At 49.9% G+C, this 20078-nt stretch overlaps 1 protein-coding gene across 1 annotated transcript in view; it reads right to left on the bottom strand.

Moving 5' to 3' along the window:
• The window catches only part of CSMD2 (CUB and Sushi multiple domains 2), a 235890-nt gene that overhangs the window by 25966 nt on the left and 189846 nt on the right, over nt 1-20078 (bottom strand). Inside the window, 12 exon segments of the mRNA XM_030464359.1 lie at nt 968-1162; nt 1612-1797; nt 5669-5843; nt 5845-5858; nt 6778-6924; nt 7610-7798; nt 9482-9595; nt 10277-10357; nt 13705-13850; nt 15318-15495; nt 18045-18233; nt 19662-19871. Coding sequence (XP_030320219.1) covers nt 968-1162; nt 1612-1797; nt 5669-5843; nt 5845-5858; nt 6778-6924; nt 7610-7798; nt 9482-9595; nt 10277-10357; nt 13705-13850; nt 15318-15495; nt 18045-18233; nt 19662-19871 — 1824 coding nt within the window.

The raw sequence follows: 20078 nt of genomic DNA, 5'->3' as shown, positions 1-20078 counted from the left end.
ATTGCTAGATACAGCCAGATGCTCCCAAAAAAGCCACAAAATGGCACAAGATTCCCAATTAGAAAGTAACACCTTCTCACATCATGACCTCCAGGACAGAGCTGCCATCTGAAGCTCAGGGCCAGAGAAGACACCTGGCCCAATGCACAATGTGCAATGTGCAGCCAGAGCCCAGCATTTTATCTGCCTTAAAGATCTGCAAACCCTCCAGAGCTTTTGCACTCAGCAAGAAATCAAGAGACTCATGCTGGGTGCTTCTGACCTTAGTGCATTGCCAAGATCCTGTCATCTGAATTTAGGTGGCAATAACACTGGAGGAATAAAACGAGGCCAGGCTCATGCTCCTGGATCTGGCTGAAGAGCTAGCAGGGGTAAAACTACATCTGTCACCAAAGTCAGCACTTGCATCTCAAGAAACAAGGGGAGGCAGGAGGGAAGGGAAAGCTGCTGTTCTGAATGAGGAATTGTACTGTCTCTCTCTCTCTGCACTTACAGAGAAAATCCCCTCCATCTCTGGGAAAGGACCCGGAGCCCAGCAGGCATGTCGGCACGACTCAGCGACTGCCTTGCTTGCCAAGAGTGTTTTTGATTTACAGGTGACACTGCTGCCCTTGTAAACTTGGTGTTTGCGTAAAACTGGGAGAGGTTAGGTTTTAAATCAGGATTTTTTATTTTCTTCCTTAAAAGCAAACTTCAGAGCACCTGCCAGCAGTGACAGCTGAGCTGCTGGGACCTGACAGCGGCAGATGAGCAAACACACTGAAGTTCTTGCAGAACTGCTTAGATTAAACCAAGAATCAGGCCAACAGGCAACCTTCCCCCTGCATCCCAACTCTCCTCTACCAGTCCAGCCCTGCAGCCAGGCTCCCAGAGGCAGAGCCACCAAACCCAGACACCCCAGCCCCTGCCAGACCCTCCCATGAAGCTGCCCTGCCCCGGCACAGGTCCCACCTTTCACTGCTCTTACTTTTGCAGGTGGGCATCGGTTCTCCAATGCTCCACTTCCCATCAGCCTGGCACCTGATGACTCGCTGGCCCGTGTAGTAGTAGCCAGGGTCACAGATGAGCATGAGCTGGGCATTGTAGTGGTACTGGATCTCGTAGGTCAGTCGCCACCGGCCATGCTCAACAGCGATGCTGCTGATGTCGGGACAGGTGACAGCTAAAAACCAGGAGTGGTGAGTTGGGGAAAAGAAACAAGAGAGAAAGTTGCTACTAGGTGTTTAACTTCAGGGTGTTTCAGCTACTGTGCTGGTGTTTTAAGAAGGGGCCAGTGTCAGCACCTCTGTTCTGCAGCTGGGAAACCAAGACACCATCGATCCCAAGTTACGCAGGATTAGAAACCCAGCATCCTAAATCATAGGAGAGTGAAACGGATTGGGTTGGTCCCTTTAAGGGACCTTAAAGATCATCTAGCTCCCACCCCCTGCATGGGCAAGGATGCCTCCCCTAGCCCAGGATGCTCTCAGTCCCATCCAACATGTCCTAAATCCTGGGGCAAAGCTGTCCAGGCTAGAGCTGGAAGATGTTGCTGAAGGGACACCCAAAGTTCCCTGTGGGAGGGCAGCCCTGGGGCACTGACCCACACGCTGGGGGGTTGGGGGCACTCACCCACACACTGGGGGGGTTGGTTGCCATTGCTCCACTGCCCTCCCTGCAGGCACTCAGCACTGGACTCCTCCCCAGTATGCAGCTGGAAGCCCTGGTTGCACTGGTACATGGCTTTGGTACCCACTGTGTACTCCTTGCCAAAGACAACACCATTCTTCGGGGCTCTGGGAACTCCACAGGAGAGAGCTGAGAAGGAGAAGGGGAAAAAACACAGCTGAGAAATCATCCAGTTTCCAATTTTACAGTGGATTTGTGGTTAAGGGAGCTCAAAGCCCGGATCCCAGCCTCTCCTATTTACAAGAGCTCCAGCCCCTATTGAATCCCAGAAGCAGCAGCCAATGCCCACTTTCACAGAGGATCAGGTTTTCAGCTCCTGTCTATCAATGTGGTAAGAGCAAAGCCAACCCTGAATACCAGTTTCTACTGGCAGAGACTCTGGCTCTTACTTTCTGTAATACCTGTAACACAAAATGCATCAGCAGAGCAGTCAGGAGTTTTCACACCGAGATAAAGGATTAGATAGCAATAACTTCCTGTATTTACATCCCTCAGCAGCAACAACAACTTGAAACCCCTTTCCAGCAGCACTTCTGGATTACATAAGGCAGTAAATTGTATAATTATGTGGTGGCAGCAGGAAGGCTAAATTTAGCATTGTGGCTGAGAAGGTGAGGGGGAGAATTCAGGGAAAAAAACTGACGAGCAGGCACAACGCCAAACAGCTGCTGGAGATGGCAGCACTGTGGACAAGATGCTCTGCACCACTCCTGCTGAGGTCCTCAGCTTTGTGGCCATCAGGGCAGAAAGGGGACAGGCAGGCCACCAAAGTACAAGCCACAGCCAAATACAGACCAGGACCACGTTCATTTGTGCTGCAAGAGTTTTGCAAGACTTCCCTTTGGGGAAGCCCATCCCACCCTGGCTGGAGGTGCTGAGCCTCTGGATGGGCATGGGATGAGCAGCCTGGGACCTGTGAAGCTGCTGCTGCCACCAGCCTCTGAGCAGACCTGCTGGCAAGCACTGATTTGCAGGTCAACACCTAACCCAAACAACTGTCTGCATTTTAAAAGTGTTCTAAAGGAAATCCATTCACTCCTGGAGCAGCCCAAGCTGCCCGGAGCCAGGTGCTGACCCTGACACACATTCACCTTCCTGTTCTTCCCTCTGCACACAAACAAGGGCTGGAAAACCAACAACCTCAGGAAAGTCACCTTCTGGTGACATGGGCCTCATCAAGCACCAAAAAGACCAAAGTTCATGTGTACAGCATCAGCACAACCACTGGGGCTTCGACAACCCAAGGTCCAAGGTGCTTTAACCCCCCTGCAGCTGCAGGAGCAGATGCTGGTGCTGCTAATAGGTGTGAGTAATTCAGGTTTGTATTAGCACCATCAGGCACAGCCCTGGCTGAAATGATAATCACACGTATGTCACTTCATCGAGCTAAGGAGCTTGGTGAATCTCTCCACAAGGCTGGGTGTCTAGACATGCAGCCACGCTGAATACCAATTTCATTCAGAGGCAAAAGAAGAGAGGACCTGGAGAGTCCTACCCTTTCCCTTCCACCTGGCACTTCTCTTCCTTTCTGATGTTGCAGCCAACTAAAGAGGCTGGTGAGAAAGCTGATCCCTTCCCATGCCACCACCCCAGCAGAGCCTTCTCCTTCCTCTGTCCAGTCCTCTCCTGCAGCTTGATGCTTCACCAAAATTCATCACCAAAACCCTTCACCTCTGCGTGCCACCAGGAAACTGAGGCACAGAGCCTGGCAGGAGCAAAGAGGGACAGAGGATGAGGATGAGAGAGCATCTCTGAGGCTCAAATGGTGGGCAAAAAAATTTGTGTGGCAAAAATATGAAGCAAAGCAGTATTTGGCTTGGGGAGACACACGGAGACCGTGCTCCAGGGAAAAAGGAGGACTTAGGGTGGTTTAGAGGCAGGAAAACTGTCTGCAGGAAGATGTGCTAGGAAAAGGGATGGAGGCTATGAAAGCAAATCTGCAGCTGGGATTCCAAAAACAAAGCAGCTTAAAAATAGGCAGCAGAGACAGAAAAGGAGCATTAGATCATCCCGTGCTCTCCCCCATTGTGCCCAGGCGAGGCTGTTCCCTGCAGAATATTCTCTGCTGCTTCCACAAATGTCAGCAAGGACAGAGCACATTGTGAAGATTATTCAGAAGGGATCAGGAATGGGAAGAGGATTATGTGCTGGCAGAAGGGAGCTATGGGAACTGTCATTTGTTAACTGGACCATGTGTTCTCTGGCACCCCAGTTCCCCTCCTCCTGACCCAGCTGACTGTGTGAGCAATTTATGCAGTGTTAGAGCTCGAGTTCCCAAACCTCTGCCATGTGCTCCCGGCCACCAGAAAGGATGAGAAATTGAGTGTAGCCCAAAACAAAAGTTTGCCAGTTGGCTTTGAGAGAAAACCTAAAATAAAAAAAATTAATAAAAAAAAAAAAGGGAAAAAACCTGTGCTGGATTTCCTGTAGCTGAGCTGGGCAAGAACAGTGCCAGGCCTGGCACTTGGCTGCTGCAGGCCAGGGGAGGGAGCTGCTCTGCCATGAATTCTCCTCCTGCTCCAGCTCACTCATCTTCTGCTTCCATCTATCCCAAAGCACTTGGTAACCACGGGATGTGTTAGGATTCCTGATGTCAGTATGGGGAAATGGAGAGAGGAGGTGACTTTCCCAAAGGGGCTACTTTAACCTCAGGATCTGATGTAACCAGCCAGCTCCTCCTCACTCAACAGAGCTGAGCAGGAGGCTCAGGTGGCATCCCAGCACACCAGTGAGGACTTGGCATCGTTTTTACCTATTCTGGATTATGTGCTTTTCCTTAAAAAAGACTCAGCAGCACAACAGAGGAATGTCTTGTGCTGGCCTAAGGGTTTGGGAGGCAGAGATGATGTGACAGCCCTGGTGCCTGCACATCGTGCTGCCCCTGTCCCTGTTATCCTAGAGGTTAAATCACTCCCTGGGCTTGTGTCCACATTCCCAGATCCTCCCTCCACATGGAACACGGTGCCAGGGCCTTGCTTTGCCACCTTTAAGTGCCTACAGCCTGGGAGGGCTCCAGATGGACACAACACCCTCCCCCCCACCCCCCAATTCGAGTGCAATTTCCAAACAGACAAAGTGATTCAGGAGCACAGAAGTGATTTTTTTTTCCCCAAGGATGTTTGATAGCTCCCACAGTAAATAATCCTGATTTTCCTTACAGCTCAGACTGGACAACAATGCAGTGAGGCTTTGCCTGTTCTCTGGCTCCTTTCCAGGGAAGTCAATGCAATATTAATCCCCTGTGCTCAGTCCCTTTGGAACAGGGATGAATGTTCAAAGGCACCGAAAGGCTTCATCGGAATAAAGATGGGCACTCTCCCAACATCAAGGATCAGGGATGAAGAAGACAGAGTCAGAAAGTGAACACAGCCAGGAAGCAAATCAGGGTGGAAGCAAAGCCCCCCTGGGGAACACTGCCCTGTCCTGCCCTTCACCCCATGGCCTGGCAGCAGCCCCATGCTACCCGTGGTGTTGTGATGAAGATTACAGTAAATGAGGAGGAAATGTGGAAAGAACAACTACATGCCTGAAGCTTATGTGCTGCCAAGAGAAACTGGGCACCAGCTGAATCCCAAGCAAGCTCTGGCTCCCCGTTGGCACAAACAGATCTAAGAGGGCACTTCCAGATTCCACCCAAAGGAGGTTCCAGTCACCAAAACCCAGTAGGACCAGTGCTCCTCCAGCCTTTCCAGATTCTTCTCCACAAAAGTTTCTGGGTCTTCACTGAGAGCTGACACACTTCTACAGCAGCACCATATACACAAAAATGCTTCTCCACCCTTATCCTGAGCCAGACAATGACCCTCTGCTCCTGAACAGTTACTGCCTTCCCTCCTTGGTCATCTATTCCCAAGGATGTGGAGATATCAGGACCAAGCCCCACATCCCACCAGCAGCTCAAAGCCTCTTCTGAACAACAACCTGGGGGAATTACAGATAATTTTTTCCTTCCACTGCCTTTTCCTCAGTCCTTCCTAGGACTGCTGGATCCTGCTCTCACCTTGGCACAGAGGAATGGCTTCGTTCCAGTGGAAGTATCCCTGAGGGTGCTGGGAGCAGGTGGCAGTGCTGTGCCCGATGAGCCGGTAGCCGCTGTCGCAGCCGAAGCGCACGGTGCTGCCCGGGTGCTGGCCTGGCTGGCCCAGGATCAGCCCGTGGGCTGGGGGCTGGGGGGGGGCTGCAGTAAGGAGCTGGAGAGAAGGGCAGAGGGAAAGGAGTCAATCACTGGGTGGGCAGCATCCAGACAAATTCCCTTCCCGCTGGCAGGAATTACTCTTCCCACAACCTGAGGCTGTCAGAGACGCGGAGAAGTTTCCCCCCCCGAAGCCAAAGGGGGGGGAAAGAGTGCAGGGCGACTCTCCAAGTTTTGCTCAGCTTTAGAAATAAAGACTAATTTCTGGTAATTAAATATTACTTAATTCATTTACTGAGTAAAGTCGTTATTTATTTATGACATACTGGCAACTTCTCAACCCAGTTTTATAACTTCCATTAATTAAGATGCGCTGAGTTCCAAAAAACCACAGTCATTTATTTTAAGGAATTCTCAGTACCCAGCCATGGGTTTGTGCTGAATGAGCAACCAAGACTGCCCTGGGAGAGCAGTGCCAAAACAGCAGAGCAGGAGCACAGTGTGTGTCCACACCTCCCTGCCAAAGCTGTGACCTGAGCAGGCACAGGGAACTTGTGCTTCATGCACCAAGTGGTTCCTAACAAGTTCTCACATTTTGTGATGCTCACCTTCAAACACCTCGAACCTGCCTCATTGCAAGGACACAATAATTCAGTACCACAGAAGCAGCTTGCACTGTGAACTGGATGGGTTTCATTCATCCAGAGCCACGTTTTTCTATGGTTATACATTCTGGTTCTGATTCTGCAGAGTGGTTGAGAAACCAGCCAAAGCTTCAAGGCGTCTGCTGGAAATAAATCTGCCTTCCCCAGTCTCCCCAGTGCAGAACCAGCCCAGTTCTTGTGCCCTTCCCAGCCCTTGGCAGCTCCTGCCCACACAGATGGCCTGTGCCCCTCTGCAGCCATTTCATGGAGATCCTTGGCTGAGGAGGTGGCCACGTTCCTGGCAGAGGCTCCGGGTCCCTGCTGAGCACTTACCCGAGTAGCGGATTTTGAAGCCTTTTCTGTTGTAGGCATGGTCAGAGGACCAGCGGAGATAAACCTTGTTCCCACTGCTGGTGACAGTCAGAGGGGCAGAGTAATTCCCACTCAGGGAGAGGAGCAGGGGGCTCTGGCCAGAAGGACCTGGAAGGAAAGAGGATCAGAGGAAAGTCACCCCCCAAACAAGTCACTCATAAGGAACAGGACCCCATGGAACTGCAGCACGGGAGCTTCCACCAAGATTCCACCAGGAATGGCAGCTCATAGTCAGGGCTTTCTTGTGAACATGAGTCCCAGTGCAGACACCTGGTTCCCAGGGAAAAAAAAGCCCAGTTGATCACAGAAAGATCAGGATTTAGCTCCAGGCATATGCTTTCAGCTCAAGTCCCCATGGGCAACCAGAGGAGCAGCAGCAAAGCACCTGGGCTCTGCCTCTGGTCACAAAGCTGCATCACTGGGATACTGACAGATTCCCCTCTCAGTCCCTGAGAGCTCATGGGCCCCAAAAAAGTCTGGTCTGCATGAGCTTCAGGGATGAAAAGTCCCTGCCCAGCAGCCTCTGCTATGATTTCTCCCAGGAGCTTGTGGACTCCTGCAACTTAGAAAAATACTTCAGATCCATCCAAAAATCAAAACATTGATGTTTTCTTACCCAGAGAATCAATAAGGCTCAGGAGGAGCTTTAAGTCCAGGTGGTTATAAAGGGGTAGTGGTGGAAAGCCCTCCCCAGACTGCTCTGGGAGCAGAGATTAAGCACTAACAAAGCTCTGCCACTTCTTCCCTTTCCCCTGGGCACTGGGCAAGTCAAAGTGGTGAATGAATCTCTTACCATCAAAGATTTCAAACTCATCATACTGCCTCTCGCTCAGGAAGTACTCGATGGTGAGGGAGATGTTATAGCCAGGCTCTACCTTCACCACCCAGGAACAGGTCTGAAAATGAGGGTAACTCCCCACGAAGCTCTGGCTGAGGATGACACCGGTGGAGTCGGTCAGAACCTCGTTCATTGGGCAGTGCACTGCAAGGAACATGAAGGAGAGACAACAGAAAATGATGTTTTGGGGGGTTTTTTTGGATGTTTTGTAAAGGAAGGACACTCAAGATACTATGGCCAAGGTAGCACAAGAGCTCCCACTTGCATCCATCCACTGTGAACCTGGGGCTCTCAGAGACCCCCCAGACCCTGATGAGGGTGAAGCACAGAGCCAAGAAACTGCCAGACTGAAAGGAAAGGGCAAAAAGGAACAATACAAGCAAAGAGTTTCAACCCTCTTTGCATAAGTTTGTATCTCTTTCCAAAGAAATGGTGCTGCAACCAAGAGATTATGCTCAGGTTACAAACACTCCCCAGGAATCCCTGGAAACTTCATTACCTGGGTGAGAACAAGGTGGGGAACTACAGGCTTAGCCCAGGTCACCCACCGAGTTGTTAACTAAGGATGTAAGGACTCCAGTTCCTTTCTAATCACTACACCCCATTCAGCTTCTGGAAATATTTATCCAGCTAAAAGTGTTTAATGAAAAGGCCAGCAAGGACATCTCAAAAGGAGGAGGAAAACACACCAAAGTGAGCAAAAAGCTTAGAAAGAAAGGGATCTGTATTTATCCATAAGTGTCACTAAAACCCAGTGCAAGTGCAGTACTTGTATTAACAGAAAACAGCCAGAACTATCCAGAAAGAACAGGGCATTCTTTCCAAATCCTTAATCCCATCAGTGATTTTTTTGACCTCTATAAATTGGTGGCCAGATGTAATTTAAACAGTCCCTGTACCCCTAGGCTAACAACCATCAGTAAATAATTGAATGACCTCCCTTTCTCCCCTTCAGTTCATGCTATTTTGGCGAGAATAAAGCTATAGAAAAATATCCCATTATATGGTAAAAATGTTCAGATAGGAGGGAACGAAGGGAGATGAAATAATCATGCTTGCAGTGAACAAAAGTACCAGCAGGAATCTAGAGAATAAATAGGTAACAGGGTAACAGGGAAGCATCTTTGGGATCCCTCCTGAGCAGCAGCAAGGTGTACAAGGCAGTGTGCTGGGGGCTTTCATTTTTCTCCCATGTCAGACATTCCCTGGCACTAATAGAGAAGCTGCTCCTCCTGGGATTGTCTCTCCGGAGGAGCTCACCTCGCTGCAGCCTGTTCCTCCTCTGGCTGTTCATCTATCATCTCCATCTCAGCACTGAGATCCTCCCCCCTCCCAGGGTAAGGACATTTGGGGGACTGTCACCACGGGTGGGTGAGCACGGGCAGACACACGGTGTGTCACACCTCCCCTCACCTTGGAAGTGCCTCCCTGAAACAGGGGTAGAAAATTCAGGGGTACCCAATGTGAAGCAACTGCCCCTGATGGTGTCGAGACCCGAACTCCAAGGGGGGGAGGAACTTTCCCTATAATTTTATCAGTTCCCCAGCAAACCTCTCCCTGCTGTTTGCTGGTTGTTGCTCCAGCCCAGCCAAGGTGCTCAGTCCTAGGACTGGCTGTAAGGTCGGTCAGGAAAACAACCTTGCCCTGCACAGAGATTCTCACTGGGTGGTTTTGCATCACTGGGACTCCCCTGGAGATCTGGGAATTAACCCCAAAGATGCAACACATGTAAGGCAGCATCCTCTGGCTCCCTGCCCCTGGGAGCTTTTGCAGCAGTCTGTGGGTAGGGAAACTCTGGATGCCAACCCTGGGCACCCCCAGCTTTACCTTCACACGTGGGTGGGGGTCCTTCAAACTGGAGCTGAGTGCCTAGCTTGCAGGTCAGGATTTCATTTCCAATCAGGGTAAAGCCAGGAAGGCATCTGTACCTCACAATGTCACCTACAGACAGAAACAGAAGGCATCTTGACCCAAGAGAAGGACCAAGGGTGAAGTGTGGCCTGGGAAGAGGGTACCAGAGGGTGCTGAGACATCTTGGCCATCAAGCTCTGGCATGACCATGCAGAGATAAAAGGCACAGAAAGGCTGGGGTCTCAGGTAAGATAAACTGCTGGGACTATCAGGATTTGTGCAAACTATTTCAGGTGGAAACTCCCCTCGAAGAGGGTAGACAGTAAGGAAAACTGCTTTAAAAAAAAAAAAAAAAGGCTACTTTGCTGGTCACACTTAAAATGTGTATTTAACACTGAAGAGCAGCAAAAAAATACAAAAAGTGTGGTCAATATTGGGTGAAAACATTCTCAGAAAAGAATAACCACCTCTGAGCTTTCACACAATGCTCTGTTAGCAGCACCTGAACACTCTTTATTGTGGCAAAGATTTCTGAATGCCTCAGAACACACTCCAGGCTCTCACAAAAGCCAAAAAAACCCTAATTCTGTGCTCCCAGGGAGGAGAAGCCTTGGGACAACCGGGTCAACCCAACCCCCTGTGGATGTCAGGGACTGAGCAGGGTCAGGCACAGCTCCCACCCCACGCACAATCCCACACATGAAGGGGTCCCCTGGAGCCCCAGGTGTGGGCTGACAAGACGTGTTGGGGGTGTCCAGGAGCAGGGGTTACCTATGCTGAATTCCTCACTGGCAGTGATGATTTCTGCGTTGGGAACGATGGTGGGAGGCTGACACCTGAAGAGCTGGTAGGCTGGAAGAGAAGGAAGAGCAGCAGATGTTAAAGTGGGGAAAGGCACCAGGGCTGAGTCTGGTGGCACAGCAGCCACCAGAGCAAATCCCCCTCTCCTTGGGCAGGAGTAGTCAGCAAAAACCCACCCAGCCCCCTCCAAACCCTACAGAAGTGACTTCAGTTATCGTGTCCCACAGGAGCTCTCTCCAGTTCCTTACACCTCATAGCAAACAGGTTGTTGTCATCCTGAATGGCAACCAACCATGTGAGGCAATGTCCCAGGTCCCCTGGGGACACTGATGCAGATGATCTTGGTGACCTCCTTGGAACTGGGTCAATCACAGAAGAGGGAGAGTCTCAGACTGCTCCAGCTCCAAGCAGATGACAATTATTCAGAGATTTACATCCTCACTCTCTGTCCTTGAACAGAGATCACAGAACTCAAGGGTTTATTTTTAACTTAGAATTCTTCATTAATTTCTTCTGCAAATAATTGCAGGAGTGCTCAGGTTTCCAGCTGCAAACCCTCTCACAAAGTAACCTCTGCAAGGTTGGTGTCCGTGCCTCACAAAGGCAAAACAGGGCAGACTTTGTACTTTTTGCCCAATTAGGACTTTTTCCAGGGCTACCATGTGGCTACAGGGGAAGAAGAAATCCAGTTGAGGAGCAGAAACAGTTCCTCATGGCTCACATACTTGACCGAGTATGTTGCTAATAGCAAAATTTCCAGCAAAAATTAAAGATCAGCCAACACTGAGCAAAACAAATGCACTGCTTAGGAGCACATGGATGCATAAAGGTTGAGCAGTGTGCTGCTTAGGAAAATAAACACACAAGAGCTGTGAGCACAGTTAAATTGAAAATATGGTACTGGGAACTAAATGAATATTAATGAAAGACATTTTCTGCTATTTGCTCAGCACTTCTCTGCATCTTTGCTCCCCCTGCACCTGACCCTGGACAAGCATAACTTCCTCTGAAATTTATATCAGCCTTTTAATTTAAGATACTGGAGCTCAAGCTGCCACTGAATATTAATTCTTACTAACTCAGTGATGTCGAGCTCTTCACACCATGGGGAGGCTGGGGAGGTCCTGGCAGCCACCTCAGGGATGCATCTACAGAAGCGGATGCCCCATCTTGCCACTCTTTCCCTTGTCCCTAACCTGAGGTAGGATAATATATGCCCAAAAGGTGTGTCTGGAAAAAAAATGCCATTGGGAGGTTTAGGGAAGAGGCAGCACAGAGGCTGGATGAGCAAAGGACCTGGAGAGGATGGGAGGCAGCAGGGAGAAGCCTTCTGCTGCAGAGCACAGAGGCATCCCAAGAGAGAACACACTTATTTGCAATCTTTTAAACAGATGTTTGGCAGTGGGGTAAGAAGGAAACTGTAACAAAAAATGAAATTAAATGCTATTTAAAAAAACGCTTGACAGCATCTCTTGAAGTGGAAAGAAAATCCAGCATTCATCTCCTCTCCTTAATGGTCCATATTTCAATCCAGAGGAGTGATTAAGATGGTTTCAGCATATGGGCAATACAGCTCCTTTCAACAGCACATCCATTTGTTCTCACTAGGACAAAACAGAGTCCTGTCCTTGAAACCACACTGGGACCCCCCTGAGTTACTGTGCCATAAAACCCATCACCCTCACACATCAGTTCATGCTGGCACCTGAACCCTTTAATAACAGCTGCAACATCATCATTTTTCAAGGGATGCTACTGAATCTTTAAGCCCTGGGAATCATTCTTTTGTTTCCATTCCTCCACCCCATAAAGAAACATTTCTTTGCAGGCATTTAAAAGAGCAGCAGTTCCCTGACACAGCCCTGATCATCACTGCACGGGAAAAAGACAATTTAAAGCTGCAGAAGGACGTCTCCCATGTCCTAAATCTGCCAGGGATGCAGAAATGGCAAATACACATTGGTTTAGATCCTGAGGAAATTGCATTTCCTGTAGTGCCACCCCAAAGGGAGATGCTGGAGATTTCACATTGAGCCTGTGGGGAACGTTTCCCTGGCTGTGGGGTTTGAGGCACTGCAGAAAGGAAAAAGGGAAGGATCTGCCCTAGGAGGCAACTGCCTCCATTCCTTCAGTCTTCAGGGTTAGGTTTTATAACGAAGCCCCTTGTATAAAGGCAGCAATAAGCCAGCAAATGACATTTTATTAATAAAGGGCCAGGCAGGCAATAGGGTGCCCAGCTAGGGAATGGGAATGCCCCACCAGCACCAACCCCTGAGCTCTTGTGCCTGCCCCGGGTAAAGCAGGAGCAGCAGAAACCTCAGCATAAAGCACCCCCAAGATGAGAGAATGGCAACATATGCTGATGGGCTCCAAGCACAGCCCTGATAGGAGCTAATTCATGGTACAAAAGGAAGCAGTTGCTGTGCTGCAGCAGTGTTTACGTGCTGCTCATTTTGGAGCCAAACTGCCTAAACCATAATTTTTTTGTATAACTGTTCCAGGCGCACCAAGTAACATAAATCTCGGTGTTTTGCAGCAGTAAACCAATTCCCTCTGAAGCCCAGCAAACATTCTTTGAACTCAGCCTCTCCGTACATCACTTGCCTTTTGGAAGGGAACATAAGCTGAGGCATTCTGCACAGATTCAGCGTGTAATTCATGTAAGATTTTGTTGCCAGCAAATTACCGAAGCAAGAGGAGGTCTCCATTTGCTCTTTCCAAAATCCCAGTACTGTCATAGGAACTTGTTAGCTAATCCAATTTAAAGTTGGGCTCTTATTTAGTGGTGGAAAGCAAATGCTGGCATTTCAGTGTAATTCTCAACATCCCCTTAGCATGAGCTGCACTCACACTGAGGAACCCCCGGGGGATTCAGGGATTTACAGGAATCCTCTTCCTTCCCAGAGAAACGAAGTCACCTCTCAGCTGGAACAGGGCTTCCTTTTGAAACAGGGCACCAAGATGACCCAGTTGGTTTAGCATCACGTTAGAGAGACAAAAGCACATCCAGCTAACACAGCAGGGAAGGAGAGTCCCAGGTAAACACAGCAGAGCTGTCCATAATGGGATCTGTCACGGGAGCTTTACAGGCATCACCTTGAGAGGAGCTGGGGAGAGGGGGCTGGCATGGCTGGGAATTTGCAGACACTTGACCTGTGCTTGAATTATCTCAGTGTTACAGATGGGTTTCCACATCAGCACAGCCTGTGTGACCACTTGCCAGCACTCCACTGGGTAAGAGATCTTCAATCTCCAGGCTGTAAATCTGGGCCCTTTGTGGAAAACTTTGGGTACAAACGTATTCTTTCACATCTCCTCCTCCTTACAACAAGCCACAGCCCATCCATGTCCCTCCCACATCCCTCCCGAGCCTGTGCTGCTCAGCAAGCAATACAGACCATAGAAATAAATGGCAAAAATCCCTCCGTTGGCTGCATCACTGTGGAATTTCATCAGGACCTGGTTGGAAGAGCTTTGGGCTGATTTCTTTGCAGAGTTGCCAGTGAACACGCCGAGCTGTGGGGCTGTTTGCTGTGGACCATCCCTAAAATCATATGTTAGAAACACAAGAGAAGAGCATTACTAGAGGGCATGAATCCCAGAACACCTCCTCCACTGCACACACAGGAACTCCTCCATGTTCTTCCTTCCACATCCTCCCTTTTCTACATCAGAGTTCCAGCAGCTCCCTGGGCAGCTCACCTGGGCCCCCCAGCCACTCTTCCCAGCCCATTAGAACCAGAACCATCTCTTCTGGCAGTGCTGTGCTCACCCAGCAGACAATTACAAACATGAACTTCATTTTTAACCTCAGAACTTGGAAAATGAGGGCCAGTTTTCCAAAGGAGCTTCTCTCCCTGTTGGTACAGCAGACACAGATATTCTGGAAGTCAGAGAGTGACTGAGCACCACAAGCTCAAGAATTTGGCTGCAAGCTCTTTCACCAGCACAGCTCTGTGTGTTCCCCTGGCTGACCCAAGTTGATCAATTGCCATTTCTCTTCCCTTTTCCAAACAGGAAAGGAAAATCCCAGCCTGTAAAGCTCCTGGGGTGAAGGCATCAGTGCTGCTTCATTAACCACAGCAGAGCTGGGGCCATTTTACAGCAGAGGTCAGGCCCCAGTTGCTGCTGTCTAAAAGGCAGCTGGGGGTCAGAAGCAGCCCTGGTGCTCACCCCATCCCTGGCACTGCCCCTGCCACCCAGGAGATGTGGGGCTGCACACCTCACATGGCAGAAGGAAAACCAAAGGAGGAGCCTGGAACACAGAAATGATTTACCAATGGCTTTTTCCTTATTCAGCCTCTATCTACAGACAGGTAACAGTGATAAAGTGCAAAAGGAAAAAAAAATAACGAGCCCCATAAAAGTGTCTAGCAGAGGAATCTGAAGCAAGAGGCAATTCCTGTTAGGCAAGCCTGAGCAAAAGGCATTTCCATTAAATTAGGGTTGAGATAAAGACCTCGTTTACCATTCATAAAGTGTCCTCTGTAACGCCCCTGCAGCTTCCCACGAGCTGTTTCCTTACTCCACCCAGCATTTTGGAGATGAAGGGCCAGGCTGATGAAAGGCTCCAGCAGGACACGGGGGGCTCAGCCCCCAAACACCCTCAGCCCATGGGGTCTGCACCCCCAGCAGCTCAGCCCCTTCCCATGGTGACTATGGCAAACCAGAGGGACAGGGATTGATAATCCCAGAGATCCCCAGGGCTGATGTGCTTCACCTCCTTTTAATTTATGGTGATCACAGAAATTCATGGTGAGAAAAAACCCCTGTAAGGTCTTACAGCCCAGGTGTATGTCCAGACCTGCTATGGCAAGACAAAAGCACCATGAAAGCCAAGGGTTCCTGCACAGCCTCCTTTCTGGAGTTTAAAAACAATTCCAGATCCTCATGGCAGTGTTTTCTCAGCCACAGCACTACACATGCACTGCAGTAAGGGGTGCTCTGCATCTTTCTGGAATGGAGCTTTGGCAGGAACTGGAGTCAGTCCTTAGACCTTTGCTGTACCCACCAGACAGTGATGAAATCGTTGTAGGGCTCTGTCTGCAGCAGGCTGAAGTTGAGGTGGATTCCATATCCCACGGGCACTGTGAGAAGCCAAGTGCAGTCCTGGGAGTTGGGGTACTGGTTGGGGAAGCCAGGAGAGTAAACTGTCCCATTCTGGGTGGTGATGTTTCCCCCACAAGGCACTGCAGATAATCAAACAGAAACACAAAGCTAATGAAGAAACAGCCCTCAAAAACATTAACTCCTCAAGATCACCTGTTTCCTATTTTTTCTTGCCTTCCTGGAAGATCCTGCCCCAAAATCTCAGCCTAACTTGCCTCAAATAACTCCTATCTGTCACGATGACATCTAACATTTTCAACCTAATTCCATTACAGTAAATTTCAGTGCTTCAGAGCTGGAAGAGGAACGTCAGGGTGTTTTTTTACAGATGTGAAAGGCAGGTGTGCAAATAAATTCTGTCTTATGCCCTAGTAAGAGTCTTTGGGCTCCACCAGCTGTCTGCACCCATGCATGGAAAATGGAGCTCCCGAGGAGATGACACCAGTGGGCAAATCTCTCCACTTGTTCATCCAGCAGAGCCTGGACCAGAAGCACTGAGCAGCTGGCTTTCCACAGAGCACATCTGAGCAGGAGGGCAGGATGATTTGTATGGCTGCAGCAGCCAATTCATTAATCAAGGAGACAGTTCCATTGCAGCAGGTATCTTCCAGGTCCAAATGAACTTGCAAGCTAAAGAGGGGTAATTGGAAACAGGCAGAGAAAAGGAGGGAGAGGAGGATGGGATCCTGCCCCAGGCCATGCAGGGGGACACAGCAGATCCTTGGGGCTGAGTCTCACTTCCAAGCATCAGCTTCTGGACCTTGAAGCTCAGCTGAAGCCATGAGGAGAGGTCTGCAGAGTGATTCTGGCAGCTTCCAACAACTGCAGGGCCAGGGGAGGTGCAGAGAGTGCCTGAGCTCTGGGATTAGCCCAACCCTGGGCTTAGGTGAACACATTTTCCTTCCCAACAGAGCTGAGTAACTCAGGTTCAGGGCTGAACACTCACTCTTTGTGTACAACAGCAGCTCCACAAACTTCTGCCACCCTGGCCCTGACCTGATGTGCCAGATGTGAGCTTTGAGCCTGTATTCCCTGTATGCATTCCCTGCCTGGCTCTGCTCAGCTTTCTCACATGCTCTGTCAAGCTGAGAAAAGCCTGTGTATATAACTCCATATGCTTATTTTCTGAAACAAACACCCAAGAAACCTTGGGGGCCAAGATCTTTTCTGCCCTGTGAAGCAGCAGGCAGCCTGCTGGTCACTGGAAAAACTCCCTGGAGTGGTGCTGGAAACCTCAGCTTCTGTGCATTTATTCTGGGATTACAGCTTCTCTTTTAATTAAAAGGGCTTTCAAGCTGTGACCTGCATGGGAAAGGTGAGGTGCTTAGCCCAAGGCAGCTGCCTGAGGAAAGTGTTGAGGAAAACAGGCAGGAGAGGAAAGCTCTGCACTGGCTGACACCAACAGCCCCCACACCTGCACACAGAGAAAAGCAGCAAATGGTCCAAAATGTACCTAACCCCTCACCTCTCCTTGCTATCAGAAGTGCTGCAGAGCAAGAAAGCTCCTTAAAAACACAAGGAAGGAAGAATTAGACAGCTGGAGCTGGAAAGTTGATAGCTGAGGTAGATCAGGGCAGCATCCTGCTACCCCCAGCAGCACCAGCTGAGCACAGGACAGTTTCTCACCCATCACACATCTCTGCTGCACTGCCAGGGTCAGGGAAAGATCAGCTGAGGATTCAGGTCTTTATGCTTTGTGTTCTCAGGGGCTCAAGTGCTTAGGGCTTAGAGGAGGAAAAATATCACCTCTCCCTCCCTTTCCCCAGGGCACACAGTTCTTGCTGTCAGGAGGTTGGGAAAGGGCAGAGCCGCTGGGAAATGTGGTGGGAAATCTTCAATAAGCAGGCTTGAACTTCTTAAGGGTTCATTGGAAAATCTTCTAAAGTAAACCACACAAAACTCAGTCCATTGGCCCAAAGGCTGAAACAGCCCTGCTGGGGTTTGAAAAGAGAATTTGGATGTTAGAGTTCTGATGTGCAGAACACAGACCCACTCCTTCAGCCTGCAGGGTCCTGCTAGCACACACACTGTGCAGAAAGGAGACCATGATCAAGGTCACTGAAAACCTCCCATCTGGATCATTTTGAAGATGCCACCATTGTCACACTAAGGAGATTAGGCAGAGACTCAACCTTCACACACTAAGAGCCTCCAAAGCTGTATTTGGTCTTTAACCAGGGACTGCTTTTATTTACCAGTGCTAAATCAATTGAAGCTGAGCACTGGTGAGGAATAAAGCAGCAAGAACAATTACTACAGCAACCCTGGGCTGCTTCATGCTGAAAGCACAGCTGGCACCAGCAGCCAGACTGACAGATCCAGCCCTCACCCACAGCATCAGATCCAAACACACCACCTCAAAAAGATGCACCCTGGATCTGAACTGTTCAAAACATTTGCTTTGATTAAGCTGAAATATGCTGAACACCAGCTCACTGAGAGCATCTCTCAGCTCCTTGGGGTTGGGGCTTTATTCAAAGGGCACATTCCCAGCCTGCCTCCAGCCATCCTTCTGTTTCCAGAGAGACTTTCAGCCCAATGACAAAACAAGGGTTCCAAAGGAGGCCGGAACAGAGAGTTAAAGCCTTTTCTCTCCCCAGAACCCCCTTTGGGGTGCTCTCAGCCATACCTTCACACCTGGGCAAGGGGTGGTCCCAGTTCCTGTTGGTGCCATGCTGGCAGGTGAGGACGGGGTGGCCGATCAGCTGGTAGCCAGGCAGACACTCAAAGGAGATGGATTGGCCAACGTTGTAACCTGCTCCTCTTACCACACCGTTAGCAAAAGGTTCAGGGTCGGGGCACTCCTGCAGCTCGTAGGCTGGAAAGAGAAAAAAAAAACAAAAGTAAGGAGGAATGGTTTATATTTTGCATTTTCTCACAAACGTGGGAAGAGCACAGCCCGTGCTGCTTGGCTGCTTCCTCCTCATCCAACGACTTCACTGATGGAGATAAAGTCCCAGGAACCATGGCCACACCTGCACAGAGGCTGAGGCAAAATCCTGGTGCTGCTTTGTGGCAGGCTCAGAGAGGCCCAGGCTGTGCCCTGCTGCAGAGCCTGCAGTCACCCTGCACTTCACTTCTAATTGGGAAATCTGCCTTGTTTTTCAACAAAACATGGACAACCCTGATGAGGAATGCAAGTCAATTGGATAACATGTTCCACCTGGCATTATAAATTATTGGTCAGCCTTGGCAGAGCTAATTTGCATAGCAATTTCCATGAGATTACCCAGAGTGCCTCACAGAGCACATTCCTTCCTAAATTGTGCAGCAGCGCATGAATTATATGGTGCATGAACAGGACAGCTAAGACAAAATTAATGTTTTCAATTAAGCATGAGTAGCAGCTTCTATTGCTATTTCTGGGGAGTCAGCCTTTTGTCAGGCCTTGGCTGTAGCACATGGCTGGAGACACATGCTCCATCCTTCCACTCCCAAGATCCATCTCCCAGGCAAAGCCCACCCTGAAGGTACTGGCGATGGAGCACAGGATCTGCCCCTTCATATTCCCAGGGAGACCAGAGGCTTTTGTAAAGTCACTCACCAAGCCGGGCTCAAAGTTGTCTTTCCCCAATCCAGCACCTTCCTAGAGGAGCAAATCCACCAGGAGATGGAGAACTTCCAGTGCCTGGCTCTGCTGGGTCCAGAGACCAAGGTACATCACCTCCCAAACTGGGAGGACTCAAGATGGGTAAGGGGGTAGTGCCAGGCACCTCCATCCCCCCATCATCTCCAAAACCTGCACTGAGAGCTTCTTTTCCTATCAGTAACTTCTCTCCTTTCTCTCCAGGTATCCATTCCAGCCCCTTGCTGCATGGTTTGGTTATTTACTCATTTCCCCAATTCCCCCCCCCATGGCCCACAGCTGCCCCTAAGGGTGCATCTGAACTTCAGCTGAGGCTGAAAAGCAGGCACACAATTCCAGATTAAACTCAGGGCTGCTGAGGTCTCCTCTCTCTGCACGTGTCAAGAGAGCTGAGATCTAAGTGAATCTGCCTGGACTTAATTCAAAGGCATTTCACTGTCACCCAGCACTCCAGGAACACTGCTGCAGGCATAAAGTCAGGGTGAACAGATCCCAGTTATTAGGATTAAGCACGGCCTTCATTCAGCACCTTTTACACTCATTTGGATTAAGTCCTCATGGAATCAATTCAACAGAACAGTAACAACCATGAGACCTCCCGTCCCTCCACCACCCGGGGACAGGATTGTCCCACTGCTGCTCCCTCTGTGGCCTCCTTACCTTGGTATTCCAACTTGAATCCTGGTTTGTTCTGGGAGTGGTCACTGTGGAAGTACACGGTGGTTTCGTGGGAGGTGGAGAGGAGGGAACCTGGGATCTCAGTGCCGCTGAACCGCCCGATGACGGTGCTGGTGTCGTAGGGCCCATTCCGGATCTCCACAAAGTCATGGTTGGGCTCAGTGGAGAAGTTGAGGAACTGGATGTGAGCACCTGGGGAGGAGGAATGAACCCTCTGGCTCTAAAGCTGACACCTGAGCCTCAGCACACATCAGCAGTGCCCACGCAGCACGTCTGCTGGGCTGGAAGCAGGGGGTGCCCGCAGGTCCTGCTGGTTCCAGACAAGCTCAGGATGTTCCACAAGCTCAAGTTCCACACTGCTGGAGCTCCCCTGCACACCCCTGGGTTCCAGACAAGCTC

The sequence above is a fragment of the Calypte anna genome, chromosome 23 (genome assembly GCF_003957555.1).
Source record: "Calypte anna isolate BGI_N300 chromosome 23, bCalAnn1_v1.p, whole genome shotgun sequence".
In the NCBI taxonomy this organism is placed as follows: Eukaryota; Metazoa; Chordata; class Aves; order Apodiformes; family Trochilidae; genus Calypte; species Calypte anna.
Note: the sequence above shows the minus strand (reverse complement) of the source record. Positions and strands in the feature narration are given on the sequence as shown.